We start from the raw sequence: 17,470 nt of genomic DNA, 5'->3' as shown, positions 1-17,470 counted from the left end.
CTCACGCATTGTTTATACTACCAATCGTTTAGCTAACCGAGAGACTATACGAAAGTTCGAAGTTACTACACGATCGTATACATGCGCGCTTCTTCTAAAAGATCGCCTACATTTTACTAAACGATCGTCTAGTGTCGAGCATTTACTAAACGATCGTATAGACGATCGCAACCTATTTACTACACAATCGTATACTTCTAAACAATCAACCACAGTCTATAGGATAGACGCTACCCTTCTCCCACTTACTTGGTCGTTGTATATGATCTTCATATCCTCCTCCCCTCTACCAAATCCCAACAGAACCCACTCTTTAGATTCTCACACCGAGAATACCGAGGGTTCCAAGTGGTGGTGTCATCCCCATCTTTGTTCTGTTCGTGTGGAGACCATTCGTATGTAGACGATTGGTGGTGTTGGTAGATGATAGCTTGGAAGTTCCAACGAAAGCGAGAGGAGTCATTCCTTGAAAAGAGCGAGATTTGTTTTGAAGAAAAGTTCTTCAACTGGTACGTATTCTTGGTCTCTTGTTATTTAATCTTAAAGCATGCCGATAATTTACAGTATATTGCATATCTATTCTGTTTGAATGTAAATGTGGAAATTCTGTCACAATGTCTTTGGAAAGATCCGCTTCTACCCAGAGGTACTCTTGTATAAGAGTTCCTTCACTAGGTGGACTTCGACATCAAATCCATGACAAATAATTATTGTCGTTAATATCAAGGCGACAAATTCTAATTTTGGGAGATATGTCATGGTAGCACTATGATAAAATATTGTATTTATATTAGAAATTTAATAGTTATTATGCAAATTAATGTTAAATTTATTAATTATAACGAAGAGGGAAAAATCAACATACCTTTAAGACATAACTTTAGCGAGGAAAACGATAAGAGCTCGTGCTTATAACGTGTTGTGAATTTGAGGAGCACAACAACGCACAATGGGAACACGGATATGGAGAAAATAAAATATAATAATAATATATAATAAAATAAATAAATTTTAAAATAAATATAATATAATATATAAATATATAAAATAAATAAATAACAAATAGTAAATAAAATAACAAAGAATGAATTTCTCCACTTCCATTCTTTTTGAATTGATCACCAACATGTGTCTTTCAAAACCACTAATAGGCAATTTAGGGTAGATTACATGGATACTAATATGTAATCTTGAGACGCATGGATAACACATGGATAATGAATAAGTGACACATAATCAATGAACACTAATAATGGACATTTAGATCCAGTTTTATTTTTATTCTGCCGATGATTTTTCTTTTTATTTATTTTTTGTTATATATTAGTATTTCCAATTGTGGTTTTTTTTTTGTTATATATTAGTATTTCCAATTTAAATTCATATTATATTTCTTAGAATTATTTGTGGTTTATTCAAATTGGGGTATAAATGATAGACTTCTGAAATTAAATTTTTAATATATTTATAATTTTTTTTTTTTATATCGTGCTATATTTGTTTCTGTTAATATACTGGATTTAATGATATCACAATTTTTTTGTGTCTAAAGTTATATAGTACGTGAAATTGTGTATCTTACAATTTTTTTTTTTTTCAAATTCAAACTTCTAATTTTGGTACACAATTTTTAAAATTTGACTGTACATATTTTACGTCAATTAAGTTAGACTCATTTTGACCACGTGATAGACCTACTAGAATAAATTGTGTACCAAATTATCTTCACATACACTCGGTTTAAGCTCTACCCAACTTAAATGCACAACATTGTAGAAGTTAACCCAACATCTAATACTAAACAAAGTTATAGAACTTAATCCAAGATTTTATAATATGATATGAGCTAATAATAATAGTCTACCTGACCCTAATCTTTCACTCTCTAATCAGGACTGAAGCCTATATGTTGAACCCTCACTCAAAATCATACACATTAATACTGCAAATAAACATCCATTTTACTTCACTTGACGTGTTTAAAAAAAAAAAAATCGTTTAGAAATTGTGCTTATTCCCCTCAACTATGCAGAGTTTCTTTTTGGATTGCGAGTCATATGATGTTCACACCTGTAACCCACCTTTGTTGCCAAAAGAAGAACAATTTCAATTTTTCTAATAATAATGTCTCCATGAGCACAAAGCATGGAGGAACAACCTCTATAAACCTATTTGAACTTATATTTTTCTAAAAATATAAGCTCTAATTTCTCTGGAGTTGGTTCATGACTCTAGAAAGGATGGCTCGGCTAAAATCGAGCAGTTTCTTGCTCGTTCAATGAAGTTTCAGATATTGTGAGTTGTTGTAACATATTTCAGAACTGAATACTCAAAAGACAGGAAGCAAATACTCTTCGATACTCAGCCATTGGACTCATATTGACTTTGTACCATAAGTGTCTAATACCATATCTATTGTACTAAGAAGAGTCTAACTCTTGTCCAATAAGTATCGGAATGTTCATGTGTCCTAACATGTATTAGACATGGACACATTAACCAATCTCAAAGTAGGGATTTTTGTACGAATGACCCATCCATTCTCAACCTCCTAAATGATTAATGACCTATACCTCAAAAACAAATGGAAACTAACCTTCTATTTACGTTAAAGAGCACTACCACATTTTTATGCGATAATCATGTCTATCACGATTTTCGTTTTTCTCCATTCCACTCTACCACGACATTCATGGCAAAAGCACAACAAAGTGTGAGAAAAATAATGGCCATTGAATTTAGAGCTATGATAGGCATAACCATCCCTAACGCGATACAACATAAAATGCGATAGTGTGCTTTGATGTAAGCAAAATGTTAGATTTCATTTTTTTTTGGGGACGTGTCATTAATCATTTAGGGGATTGAGAATAGGTCATTTGCACAAAAATCACATCAAAATCTTTGGCTTCTTGGTGTGTTATAATCATTTGTCAAAACTCGAAACAAACTTTTATCAAAGGCCTTGATTTACCAAATCTATCTAACTATTCTTAATGTCATTAAAACGGCTATCAGTCTCTGCATCTTCTTCAGAAAATGCAACCTTTTCAAGGATTAGTAATCCATGTCCCCTGTGGTACAGAACGAAACATTGGCTCAAAATGCCATGATATCAAAGAAAGAGAAGTATCTTGTCATGTTAAAGAATTCATGAAGATGAAAACAAGCAAACTGCTAGAGCGAAGTATGAAGCTGCAAAGAAGTCATCAAATAAATAAATAATCAATTAAAATGTCTTGATCCCGAGAAGAATGTACATCTCTAGAACTAAATCAACAGAGAAGTGAATGAAAAGAACAGGTTAGAGATCTAAGTTTTTCTAGTGAAATTGTTGTCCCTTACAAGCTCAAACCAGACATCAAATCAAATACACAAATGTCCTAGAACTCCCCCACTTTCCAACCCATCGGTTTTGATCAGTAGAAAATGTGAGAAAAACAATAATTTAGTTAAAAGAATAATTCTGAAAAAATGACTCAGCTACAAAACAATCTTCTTCCTAGAATTGGAATAAAAAAGACGATACCAATCCACAAACTCCTTCAAACCTGTCTTCAAATCCGTGGTGGGTTTGTAACCGAGCTCCTTCTGAGCCAGGGAGATGTTGGCATGAGTGAAAGGAACATCCCCATTTCTAGGCATTGGCAACACCATTTTCTTAGCCTTCAAATTCAGCAACTTCTCTAAATTGTCCACAAGCTCACTGACAGTCACAGGCGAAGTATTCCCAAGATTGAAAACCCGCAATTGAGCCTTCCCCTTCTTCCTTCCGCCGCTCCCAGTGCTCTTCTCCGCCGTATCCAACGCACCTAAACAACCCTTCACAATATCGTCAATGTAAGTAAAATCCCTCGCCACAGATTTCTGATCTGCCCCTTCAAAAACCCTAATCGTCTTCCCTTTCAGAATATCCTTAGTAAAAAAGAAATACGCCATATCCGGCCGTCCCCAAGGACCATAAACCGTAAAGAATCTCAACCCAGTAATGGAAAGCCCATAAATGTGATTATAACTATGTGCAATTTCCTCACCAGCCTTCTTAGTCGCCGCATATAAACTCGCGGGTTGATCCGTTCGATCCTTTTCCGAAAAGGGTACTCGAGAATTAAGCCCATAAACCGAACTAGAAGATGCCCAAACAATAGCCGGCTGCGGATTAGCCGATTTACAAACCTCGAGAACACTCACCAATCCCGCAATATTACTTTGCACATACGAACTAGGGTTTTTCATCGCATATCGAACCCCCGCTTGAGCCGCGAGGTGCATTACGTGAGTGAATTTAACCAATTCGAAAAGCTTAATGAGTAGAGCGCCGTCATTGACATCGCCCTCAACGACAAAGACGCCGGCACGGTCGAGAAGGGCAGCGCGTGAACGTTTGAGAGAGGTTTCGTAATAGGGATTGAAATTGTCAATGCCGACGACTCCATCGCCGCGGCGCTTGAGTGCTAAGGAGACATGAAGGCCGACGAAACCGGCGGCGCCAGTGACCAAAACTCGATGAGAATGGGAGTGGGCGGAGTGTCGGATCCGGTTCTCCCAAAGGGGGCCGGCTTGGAGAATCCGGCGAGTGGAATCGGCGGAGAAAGGAGGTGATTTGGGGAAGAGGAAGAGTAATAAAGCGAGAAAAATGAGAGTCCAAACAGTGAGAAGTTTAGTTCTGGAGAGGAAACGGGAACGGTGAAGATATGGAGGTTTGTCCATTGTAGGATTGAAATCTTCCCTTTTCACCCCCAACCCATCAACATACTACCATTTTATTCCTTCCTTTTATTCCTATTTCCATTTCTTTTTATTTATGTTTTCTATATCCATAAATATTATAAGATCTCAATTTCTCAACAGAAAATAAGGGTTTTCTTTCAAAATAGGAAAAAATATATATACTTTTTATCCCCGTTCCCTATTAGGATTTGAATTTAGTCCCTAAATTTCATAATTCTTCTCTTTAGGTTTTTTAAATTTGTTTTAATTTGATCCCTGAATTTCAAGATTTATACTTATGACTTTGGATTTTCATTGAATAATCACTTCTCATTTTTAGTATTAATGTCTATTACCCTATAGTTTTTCCGTTTCTGTTCTTTCAATTATCCCATTTGATTTCGGAATAGGTGGCTAATACTAATCTAATAAGTGAAGTCGTCGTCGTCCTGTCTCTTATACACATCTAGATGTGTATAAGAGACACGGCTAATACTAATCTAATAAGTGAAGTCGTCGTCGTCCTGTCTCTTATACACATCTAGATGTGTATAAGAGACACGGCTAATACTAATCTAATAAGTGAATTCGCGACTTGACAATTGGCTCGAACACTAGAGAGTTAGTGCATGCCCCCATTAACCACAAAAGCTCTCTTAATAGTTGATTACATTGCGCCTCGACCCAAATCTCATGTCACTCTTCTCACTCGAAACCAAAAAGTTGGCTTTGCCAACCCAATTAATTTAAAAGAATTTTAATTAATTAAGTTCCACTATTTAAATGAAATTTCAAATTTTACTTCATAATTTTTTTAAATTAATAAACAAATGGCTGAAAGTGAGTAATTAATAAAAACTTAAGGCAAAATTGAAATAAAATTAAAATTTAAGGGTAAAATTGCATTTGTAGATTAAATTGAAACCAACTCAAAATTTAAATATTAAATATGTAATATCTTCAAACTTAGGGACCAAATAAAAATGAGACTCAAAACCTAATACCTAATGACCAAAGTATTTTTCCTTATATGAACAAGTGTATTTGGAAAAGTATTTTTTTTCTTTTAATGTAAATCTTAGGCTTCATTTGGTAATCATTTTTTGTTTTTGAAAATTAAGCCTATGACACTACTCTCATTTCCAAATTTCTTCGTTTATTGTCTACTTTTCACTAATGATTTAAAAAACTAAACCAAATTTTAAGAACTAAAAAAAAGTAACTTTCAAAAAATTGTTTTCTGTTTTGGAATTTGACCAAGAATTCAACCATTGTGATGCATATAATGGTAAGAAATGTGAATGAAATAGGTTTAATTTTCAAAATAAAAAACCAAACAGTTATCAAATCGGGTCTAAATAATTTTGAATTGATTTAAGATAACATTACGATTTTCTACATGGTTTTTTTCCTTAAATAATTCTAACTTAAGCATATTTTTTACTTAAATCAACGTAGAAAATCGATTCTAATACCTATAGCTTTACACAGGGCGGATAGTTTGAAAATATTTAGTTGTAGTCATAGATTCTAATACCTATAGCTTTAAAATGATAAAATTGGATGAATATTGTAGATTTGATAAATAATTAGTGAAATTTTGTAGATTTGAAAGTAATTAAAGAAATATTGTAGTTTTGATATTTGACCGGTGCAATTTTTTTAAAAAAAAATTGATGTAGGTCGAGAATTGAATACCCGACTTTCTCTTTGTAAAGTGTTCAAAATTCGACAACAATGGTCGAGTTTTGAACACTCGACCCATTTTTTCTATTATTTTTTAATATTAATCATTTACCTTCCCTAAGCAAAGTATTTTTTTTTTAATATTAATCCTTTACCTTCCCTAAACAAAGTATTTAATCCTTTACCTTCTGTAAACGAAGTATCTTATGTAAATTTACTGTTCTATTTCTTAATAAGAAGAAAAATTTATCCTTGTATTTCGTAATAATAAGTAAAATTAACTCTAAGAGAAATCATAGAAAAGAACAAATTCTCAATTTTTTTCCATGTTACAACTATGATTCATAAAGAAAAATAATAAAATGTAAATTAAAATATTCATATCAATAAAAAAATGTAATGTTTCTCTTTATTTAAAAATTTTAAAAAAAATTAATCTATCTCACAAGGTGGACGTTGTCGATTTTGAGTTGGTTGTCATTGTCGACTTTGAACTCTAGGTTGTTCTTGATGTTGCTATGATGGCTCTTGTATCTTTGCAGGCGCTTCATAATATAAATATTCATTATGCTCTCCACGGCCACACCCATGTTCATGCATGTATTAAGATGATGGACCGGCCTTTGAATCATAATATCCTGAACTAAGAGGTGACATCATTATCATCGGATTAGCATAACCAGTTTGGCTCTGTGTCTATATTATAGGAGGCAATTCTTCCACATTATGGTCGACATCATCGAACTCATCTTCTTCTACTCGAGTACGTCCCTTACGCCTAGGAACTGGCAGAGGAGCAATAAGTATATCGTACATATAATGTATCTCCTCCATGTAACTCTCATTATTATTGCATATAGTAAGGACCTGATTTCGATCATTTGCAACATCATGAACGCAACTATTGTTTGATCTCTGTTAATTATAAAAAAAAAAAAGACAATATTTAAAATATATTTAAATTATAATTAGACAATATTTAGTTATGTATCAAATGACTCAGCTGCTCCCGGACAAGTGACGTAGCGCCTTATAATAATATTGTACCAATTGATGTAATTTTGTATCATCGCATTACCAAATGTGTAACTTTTTCAGACCAATCTCCAGTTCTTAGGTTGATGTCATGCAGTAGAGGTTCAGTATTGCATTCTAATGGGATATCCTGGTGGAGACCAAATTGTCTGATCACCCTGTTAGGAAAATGTCACCCACCAATGTGAAAACATATGAGAGAGTTTATCGTCCACCATATGTGTTGACCGTTTGTACAAAAATTGGACAAAGTTTCCATGACAGTTTTGTAAGACTCCCAAATAATCTAAAATATAAAATATTATATTAAAAATATTGAAGACATGTACATTAAAAATATGTACAAAAAAATTCAATTGGGTTTAGTATTCATATACCTGATAATGTTGAAGCAGATCAAACATGTATCTATACTGACTAACTACATGTATAGCGGATCTAGTTACACAAAATTTGTCTCTCTACCTATATTATTAAATTAATATTTTAGATTCTAAATTAATTATATCAGTCATATAAAAATATTTATTAAATTTAATTTAAATAACATATCGAGAACCGTAGACTCGTCTAGCTAATTGATCATTATTCACATGTTGGAGCTGTGAAGCCATTATTGGAAATCGTTCCCAAGCTCATAATTACAAAAGTATTAGAGGCACACCGATTTCACTAACATGGGGTTTTATTGCTTTGCATAGCTGTCTATACATCCATGCCAAACATACTCCATCCTAAAAAGATCGTCCTACTTCATAAAGGTTGCCTGACAATGGCAGGAACATCAAATGCACAAAGTGACTTGATTTGTCAAAAAGCAAACTTTCACCCACATATATAATATATATGCTCGTGTATATCTCATGACAGCTTTCTTGTCTGCATCATCAGCAAGCTCACAAAATTTTCTCCCTAACCATGTTAAGCTTAACCTTGATCCTTTTATTTTATCAGCAGGTGGGGTCACACCGAGTAACAATTGACAAATATTCAGCCAATCATCGTGCATTGCTCCGGTAACTAGCTCCCTATCAATAGGTAACCCGAGCAACACTTCATGTTCTGTAGAGTGATAGTGCACTCTCTAATGGGCACATGAAATGTATGCATCTCAGGTCTCCATCTCTTGATCAACGTTGTGATGAGATGCCAATCTAGCTGAATGAATCCCAATCTGGCAACTACGTAAATCCAAACGTACAAAGTAATAGTAGTATTCTAGGATGGAGTGGAATAATGTGATGAACAACCACCTCTCGACGTCTACTGTATATCTCGTCTGTCGTATGATCTTCCTATATAACTGATGATTGATGAATCGATTGATCATACAAAACATCAAGATCAATCGGTCATGGATTTAAAGCCCAAAGGAAAAAAATTACTTACTTATCGAATAAAACATAAAAAATGTACAAATTAATAAATTATAATTAAAAAAAATTAACTATACAATAAAAATAAAATTTACACGATAAAAATATTAATTACACAATAAAAATATTAATTACAGTATAAAAATATTAACAATAAAAATCTCTAACTGTCTGAATCCTGTCATTGTAACGAAAGACACTTCCTTCGATTATGACCTAACTGGTTACAAAATCCACACCATACTTGAGCGCTTGGTTATGTCCAATCCATCTCATTATGGTATCATGAACTCTTTGGCCTATCAGGTTCCCTTAACAACGATGGGTTGGGATGTACGCCAGACATATTAGGATGCGAGTCCATTAATCTTCATGCGATACAGGTTTAAATTGAGAAGAGTAGTATGTAACGTATGTTGATAATTTATAGTAGTCCATAATGAAATCTTCGTAGTTCATGTTAAATCGTGAGCAACCATAAAATACGAGCATAGAATACCAAAGCTTGTCACTTGTTACATGAACAAGACCCATTTAACCTCAGTATTTGAACATTTCCTCCTTTAGCATTGAGGTCGTAATATCTGATTTTCACATGAAATACACCTTCATATCGACCGTATGACTATACTTCATGTTTACTAAATCTTGCAGCCAAATTCAAAATTTTTTCATGTGTGTATTTGAATATTTACTCATTTAATATTCGAAACAAATTGTTGATTACTAAAAAAATATTACTGGGTGTATTTATCTCGACGCTCCAAAGCAACTCTTATTTCTCTTCTTTTTTCAAAATAGTTTACGCATTTGAAAAATGTTATTTGAGCAAAAGCATTGGCAACATTCGAGCTCTTTTAAGGACCCATTGATGCACTCTGATAGATTTATTGTCATCCACCCGTACCTGAATCCTTCATTGTATGCTTGAGTCTATTGCTCAAAACCAATGTTGTAAAAAAATACTTATACAACTTTAATTTATTCCTTTGATGTTCCCAATAGCTTTATGAAACTTTCATATTTGGAACTGACATCCGACATGATAAACATAATTCTTTAATGTATTGATTTTTTTTTTTGTTGAAGTTGCTAACAATATGTCATAAGTAGAATCGATGGTGACATTTTGTTCCCGTCCAACTATTATCTAGATTATTTATTGCTGAGATAATGCCAACATGTCGAACCTAAATTAACACCTCAATTTCTTTCAAATGTTTCAAGAACCATCCTCAGAGTCTGCAGACTTCTTATCTGCAACAATGAATGCAAGAGAAAGAAGATGTCCATTTGAATAAACTAATATAACAATCGATAACTTTATTCAATATTTTCCATCCAAGTGGGTACCGTCTATTTGAATCACCGGCTGACATTTATTAAACGCTTCAATACAAATACCAAATGCCCAAAATACAGAGGATGACATGTCCTTAGCATTTCCTTTACTAAACTTTTTAAATTAAAAAAATATTCAAAAAATAGAATATCATAAAACAAACAAACAAATAAATAGTACATTACTAATTATCAAACTTAAATACAAATAAAAACAAACAAAAATATTAAAAAAAAATTAAAAAACTAATAAAAAAACCATTGAACATCAAACTTAAATACTAAAGCAATTGAATATTATAAGAAATATATATATAAAAATTCACTCAAATTAATAAGTTTGCATTAAATAATTAAAAAATATTAAACTTGTTAAATAAAAAACAGAATATTACAAAAAAAAAAATATATTACTAATTATTTTACTAATTATCAAACTTAAATACTAACAAAAACAACCAAAAAGTATAAAAAATATTAAAAAAGAACTAATAAAAAACTTTGAACATCAAACTTAAATACTAAAACAATCGAAATTATAATAAATATATATAATAAAAAATTTGCATTAAATAATTAAAAAACTAAACTTTTTAAAGTGCACTAATACTAAAAAAAAAACAACACTAATACTAACAAAATCTAATATTATTTAAATTGCAGGAAAAAAACATTAACATGTTAGATCTAACATAACATAAATAAGAATATTAAACTATAGTGAAAAAACTACTAACATTAATATATAAATATTTTTGAATTCAACTACTATTAAACAAAAGTTAACATGATAGATCTACTAACATCAATATATAACTAATATTCAAAATCTAATAGCATCAATATATAAGAAATTAAAATACTATATCTAGCATAATATAAATATTAAAAAATATTAAAAACAATAAGTTAGTAATAAATAAAAAGTAAACTCACAAATTCAATACCGATTTTACTTTTTTTTTTTTCCTCAAAGTGACAACGGTCCCCTTTTCTTTGTTATTTGTTATCCGTCAACAAACACTACAAAAAAATAGAATATTAAAAGAATATGGATCTTTAACTTATTTTTCATTATAAAAAAATCAGAATTTAGTTGAGCAAAAGTTACCACTTTTTGGTTCATTGTTTTCCAAACAACAATAAGAACTATAAAAAAATATAATAGTATGAGAATAGTAAATAATTTATAATTATTTTTTTAAAAAATGAAATTTAACCGAGTGAATGTTTTGCCTCACAATTTGATGGACGAATGTGGGAAAAAAGATGATTTAGTGACAATATTTGGGAGAAGGAGAAGGGAAAATGTGATCTGAGATATAAAGAGGCCGAAAGGGATAAAGTAATTTATGAGAAGTAAAATTTGAAAGAGAAGAAGAGAGAGACAAAGAGCTATATGAGACATAGAAAGGTAGAAGCAGAGCGTAATATGAGAAAAAAAAAGGAGAAAGATCGATATGAGAATACTGATTTGAGAAGTGGGTGGTGGGGTTTAAAAATAGGTAGACACTCGACCCACGAACGGTAGAACATTAAAAGCCGCCAATGAAAGGATTAAAAGCTAGGGTAACAAGATAGGTCAAGACTTCAAGTCTCGAGGTGGAAGGCGATCAAAGATTCCCAACAGGTCGAGAGTTTGAAGTCTCAACCAAGGTAGGTCGAGTTTTTAAAACTCGACTACTTTCTTTCTTTTCTTTTATTTTTTAGTTCCCTTGAGCTCCTAAAAAAGGCCGACAAACTATAATAAATCTCTAAATACTTTTACAACTACCATATTTCACTAAATATTTCTTCCAACTACAATATTGAAATAAAAAGCCCCTTTAAAAAAATATACATTCCGCTATTAAAATTTAAACTGAGTTCAAAATCTTAAAGAGCCATGAGAATATAATTTTTAAGGTCTATTTGGTGGTTTTTTATTTTTTATTTTTGAAAATTAAGTCTATATTTTAAAATTAAGCCTATTTCATTCATATTTTTTTTTACCATGATTTACATATAGTTGAATTTATACCCAAATTTCAAAAACAAAAACAACTTTTTGAAAATTACTTTTTAGTTCTAAAAAATGGACTTGGTTTTTTAAACAATTGATGAAAAATAGGTAATAAAGAAAGAAATTGGGAGGTGTTGGTGAAAAGCAGATAACAAATAAAGAAATTGGGAGGGGAAAGTAGAATACCTAGGCTTAATTTTTTAAAACAAGAGACAAAAAACTAAGACCTCTTTTTTGTTTTTGAAAATAGTATTTCCACATCTAAATTTCTATAGTACTTCCACATCTAAATTTTCTTATTTGTTATCTACTTTTTACCCATAGTTTCAAAAACCAAGCTAAATTTTGAGAATTAAAAAAATGTAGTTTTCTAAAACTTGTTTTTATTTTTGGAATTTGGCTAAGAATACAATTGTTGAAGGAGAAATTTCGGCGAATCACGAGTCGCCACATCATCAATGAAAGCTCAGGCCTATTGGAAAAATTATAAGTTGGATTAGGCTGAGTAATTAAGGTCGCTCGGGCCCAACCCAATTCAAACCCATGGTGAAATTTTGGGCTAAATTAAAGATTAAGCTTGAGCCCAGTATTTCGGCCCAACAACAAGTGGGTCCAAGCCCAATTTTAGCTTAAACCCAATTTTGGTCCAGTAAATTAATTAGGCTCAAGCCCATGTAAGGGCCATGAGAAACTTCTATAAATAAAGACATTATCTCTTCATTTGGAAGAGGTTGGAAGAATTGAAGGCAAAAGCTCTCTGAAGATCTAAAGTCTGAAGCTCCAAGAATCTGAAGAACATAACTCCTCCAAAGCTTTGAAAATCAGAAGTCACTAAAGCTCTGAAAATTAGAAGACACTAAAGCACTGAAGATCAGAAGACATATCAAAGCTTTGAAGATCAGAAGATACTAAAACTCTGGAGATCAGAAGACATATTAAAGCTTTGAAGATTTAAGCTTCCAAGATCCAAGATTTGGGCTCTCAGGTGTTGAAGACTAAAGCTTCTCAAGCTTCGAAGACTGAAGTTCTCAAATTCTAAAGAATTAAAGATCTGAACTATTTGAAGCTTTGAAGATTAGAAGATTTCAACAAATTGACCGTATCTTCACAACCTACAAGCTGAAGATTCGATCTTCTCAAACCCAATGGCCAAGTCCAAGCCCACCTGTGAACTTTATAAATAGAGAAGCTCTCCTCATTTAGAGAGGTCAGCAATTCTATACTTCAGAGAGCTTATAGAGAATTCTTTACAATTAGAAGACTCCTTGAATCTTGAAGCTGACCACACCTGAAGACTGAATTACTTCGAAGATACAAGCATCCTGAAGACTGAAGTCCTTTAAAGATGTAAGCATTCTGAACACTGAAGTTCTTTGAAGATACAAGTATTCTGAAGACTGAAGTCCTTTGAAGATACAAACACTCTGAAGACTGAAGTCCTTTGAAGATACAAGCAATTCTACATTTAGAGAGTCCAAAGAGAATTCATCAACAAGCAGAAGACTCCCAAGACTCCTAAAGTAGCACTCTTAGAAGATAGAAGACCCTTAAAGACTGAAGTCCTTCGAAGATACAAGTATTCTTCCAAAACTTCAACTCAACGATCATCACGCACTTCGCTTCCTCAAATCAAGCGTATGCATTCAACTGAGAGAGAATCAGAGGATCAAGTACTAGAGATCGAACCACATCACATCAAATCAACTTCAACATCAACACCAACTTAAGTTCAACTCCACGAAACAAGTTTCTCCGGAAGCCTCGTGTGAACACTAATCCTCCAAGAGGATCAAGAAGCCCAAAGGCCGATCGTCTAAGAAAATCAACAAGTCCAAAGACCGATCCTCCAAAAAGATCAACAAGCCTAAAGGTTGATCATCCAAGAAGATCATCAAGCCCAAAGACCGATCATCCAAGAAGATCAACAAGCCCAAAGGCCGATCACCCAAGAAGATCAACAAGCCCAAAGGCTGATCTTCTAAGAAGATCAACAAGCCCAAAGCCAATCACCCAAGAAGATTAACTAGCTTAAAGTTTATAGTTTATTTTGAAAGCATCAAAATACTGTGTATTAGAGATTATACTCACTTTCCACAAAATTAATACAAATACAAAGTTTAAGTTCCACGAAATAAATTTCTCTTGATATCTCGTGCGAACAAATTGGCACGCCCAGTGGGACCTCTCTACCTCTCATCTCTCTCTCGTCATCTAACTCCATAAACCTACAAATGGCACCAAAGAAAGTTGTATCCAAATTTACCGTCACAAGCGATACTTACATAAGATTTGTCATCACGGAAAAACTAATGAAATCTACTAAAGGCGGGATCGTTATTAGAGAAAATCCCTTGTTCGATAGCTACGTTTCTGCTATTGATCCATCAGATAAAGAATCGTATTTTGATGTAGTATCTGTCATGGTAACTGACGTAACGGATGAGTCAGCCATGGCAGAGATGGAAAGGAAGATAAGGAAGATAAATTTCCTAATGAAAGCTGTTGAAGAGTGAGATCATGAAATCGTTGCTTTAAGAGATCAAATACAGACTCGAGAAATCGCTGAGTCGAGTCAATCTTCAACTACAAAAGCCAATGACAAAGGAAAGACTATCTTGCAGGAAGACCAATCGCAATAATCTACCTCTGTTGCCACCCTGTCAATTCAACAGCTGCAGGATATGATTACAAACTTCATACGGGTTCAGTAGGAAGACCGTCACAGCTCTTCTTTATGTACTCCAAGCTATACACCAAGAGAATCGGCAACCTGAGAATGCCAGCTGGGTATCAACCTCCAAAGTTCCAGCAGTTCGATGGAAAGGGCAATCCAAAACAACATGTTGCACACTTCATTGAAACCTGTGAAAATGCAGAAACTAGAGAAGACCAGCTAGGCAAACAGTTCGTTTGTACCTTGAAAGGAAATGCTTTCGATTGGTATACTGATTTGGAGCCAGAAGTGATTGACAGTTGGAAACAACTAGAAAGGGAGTTTCTGAACCGCTTCTACAGTATAAGGCGTATTGTTAGCATGATAGAGCTGACGAACACCAAACAGTGGAAGGGAGAGACAGTCATCGATTACATCAACCGATGGAGAGCTTTAAGTCTGGATTGCAAAGATAGACTCACTGAATTATTTTCAGTGAAGATGTGCACTCAAGGCATGCACTGGGAGTTTCTCTATATCCTACAAGGGATAAAACCTCGTACGTTTGAGGAGCTGGCAACACACGCTCATGATATGGATCTGAGCATCGCCAACAGGGGAACTAAATATTTCCTAGTTCCGGAAGGGAGAAAATACAAGAATGAATCCAAGGGCACTGAAAAGATCGTGGATAGTGCCACAAAAGAATCTATGGTCGTTCATGTGACCTCGCAGAAATTTTTCCTCCAAAGGAAAACAAACAGAATTTGAAAGAAGGTACAATGAAGGCGAGAAGCGTCGTCCAACTCTTAAAGAAAGATAAGAGAAGGTTTATCCATTCCATGACTCTGATGTGACAGATATGTTGGAGTAACTGCTAGAGAAGCAACTTATTCAGTTGACGGAATGCAAGCGGCCGGAACAAGTAGGAAAAGTAGATGATCCTAACTACTGCAAGTATCATCGGTCATTAGTCACCCAGTTGAAAAGTGCTTCGTGCTGAAGGAACGCATTTTGGATTTGGCTCATGAAAAGAAGATTGAGCTAGATTTGGATGAAGTAACTCAAACAAATAACGCTACAATAGCAGCGACTTCAAGTATTCCAACACTGTTTGTGTTCCATGCCCAAAGACAAAGCCTGATCCAGTTCGGAGCCTTCGAGCCTATAATTGTTTGGTTCCAGCAAGAGATTCAAACAGCAAATTCCAAAAAGAAACATGAGCTCGTTGAAGATGAAAACGAAGGGTGAATAGTTGAGACTCGTCGAAAAAGAAGACAACCAAACTCCACCCGAAAAGAGTCGCGTTCCTATCAAAGCTATAGAAGAAGAAACAAGACTCATAAAAAATAAGGCAAAAAGATGACACAGAAGCCTAAGCCTGCTACAAAAGAAGACAAAGACCTCCTTCAATTCCGACAGTCGGTAACTTCCGCAGAATTTCTCCCAAGGCTCGAACTTTAGCTTTCAAAAGACTAAGTATATCCACATCAAAGAAAGATCAACCTTCAGCATCTGCTTTTGATCGTCTCAAGTGATCAACGTAAAGGAAGGATGAAAATTTTGAAGCCAATGTCATTTCATGAAGAAAACAACGACGAAAAGATTCACAGTCGTGTCCCTTCACGCATGAAGAGGAAATTTTTTGTTAACATAAGTACAGAAGGTTCCTTGATAGTGAAGCCAAAAGCCATCATATAAATGAAGAGGATGATCAAAACCATGGGGAAATAAGAGCTTCTGAAGTTTAAATGAAGAAGCTTCTCATTGCAAGAGCCTAAACTGGATGATGCTCCTGACCCGCATGAGCTTAAAATGTGAACGGCCCCCCAAAAGAAAAAAAATCTTTGTACGAACTACGTTACGACTTGATCCCTGTGATTATAAAGGTACATAGGCAACTTAAAGAAATTTAAATTCAGTCGCGCACAAAAAAAAATAAAAACATTCTTTTTTAACTATATTATGACTTGATCCCTATCATTATGAAGAGTATGTAGGAAGCTTGAAAGAAACTTCAAGTTCAATCCAGTTAAGGATGTTCATTCTTTATTGGGGGCAACACAATGGATTGAAGATGTTCATCCTCTAAGGAGCCAACACAGTAAATAAAAGGCAAACACTTGTAATGTGCTTCGCTTCCTCTATAAAAATCAAACTTAGATGTCCTTCATCTTCAGTTCAGAAGGCTTCGTCAATGCCTCTTCAATCTTCAAGTTCAGAGGCCTTCATCGATGCTTCCTCCATTCTCAAGTTTAGAGGCTTCATCGCTGTTTCATCTTCAATGTTCAAGTCTAAAGGTTTTCGGCAATGCCATTTTCACGCTCCAAAGTCGCGAAAGTCGAGTTCAATGTGAAGATTCATCGATGCTTCCATCAAACTCAAATGCGAAGGATTTTTGATGCTTTGTCAACTCAAAACGCGAAGGTCTCGTTGATGCTTTTTCCATCTTCAAGTTCAAGACTCCATCGAAGTTGTTCCATCTTCAAGTTCAAGATTTGGCGTGCAGACCCCACTTCCATCTTCAAGTTCAAGGTCGGTGTGCATGGCTCCGCTCCGTCTTCAAGTTCAAGGTCGGTGGCATGACTCTGCTCCATCTTCAAGCTCAAAGGTCGGTGTGCATGACTCTGCTTGATCTTCAAGTTCATGGTCAGTATGCATGGCTCG

At 34.1% G+C, this 17,470-nt stretch overlaps 1 protein-coding gene across 1 annotated transcript; it reads right to left on the bottom strand.

Moving 5' to 3' along the window:
- Positions 1 to 3,287: 3,287 nt before the first annotated feature.
- LOC120071862 (UDP-glucuronate 4-epimerase 2-like) lies at positions 3,288 to 4,743 on the bottom strand. Its single transcript, XM_039024271.1, has one exon. The coding sequence runs from the start codon at positions 4,708 to 4,710 to the stop codon at positions 3,484 to 3,486; it is 1,227 nt and encodes a 408-aa protein (XP_038880199.1). The 5' UTR covers positions 4,711 to 4,743; the 3' UTR covers positions 3,288 to 3,483.
- Between the last annotated feature and the right edge of the window lie 12,727 nt (positions 4,744 to 17,470).

This window comes from Benincasa hispida, chromosome 1, assembly GCF_009727055.1.
Source record: "Benincasa hispida cultivar B227 chromosome 1, ASM972705v1, whole genome shotgun sequence".
Classification (NCBI taxonomy): domain Eukaryota; kingdom Viridiplantae; phylum Streptophyta; class Magnoliopsida; order Cucurbitales; family Cucurbitaceae; genus Benincasa; species Benincasa hispida.
The sequence above is the reverse complement of the archived record's forward strand: the minus strand, read 5'-3'. Positions and strand labels throughout refer to the sequence as shown.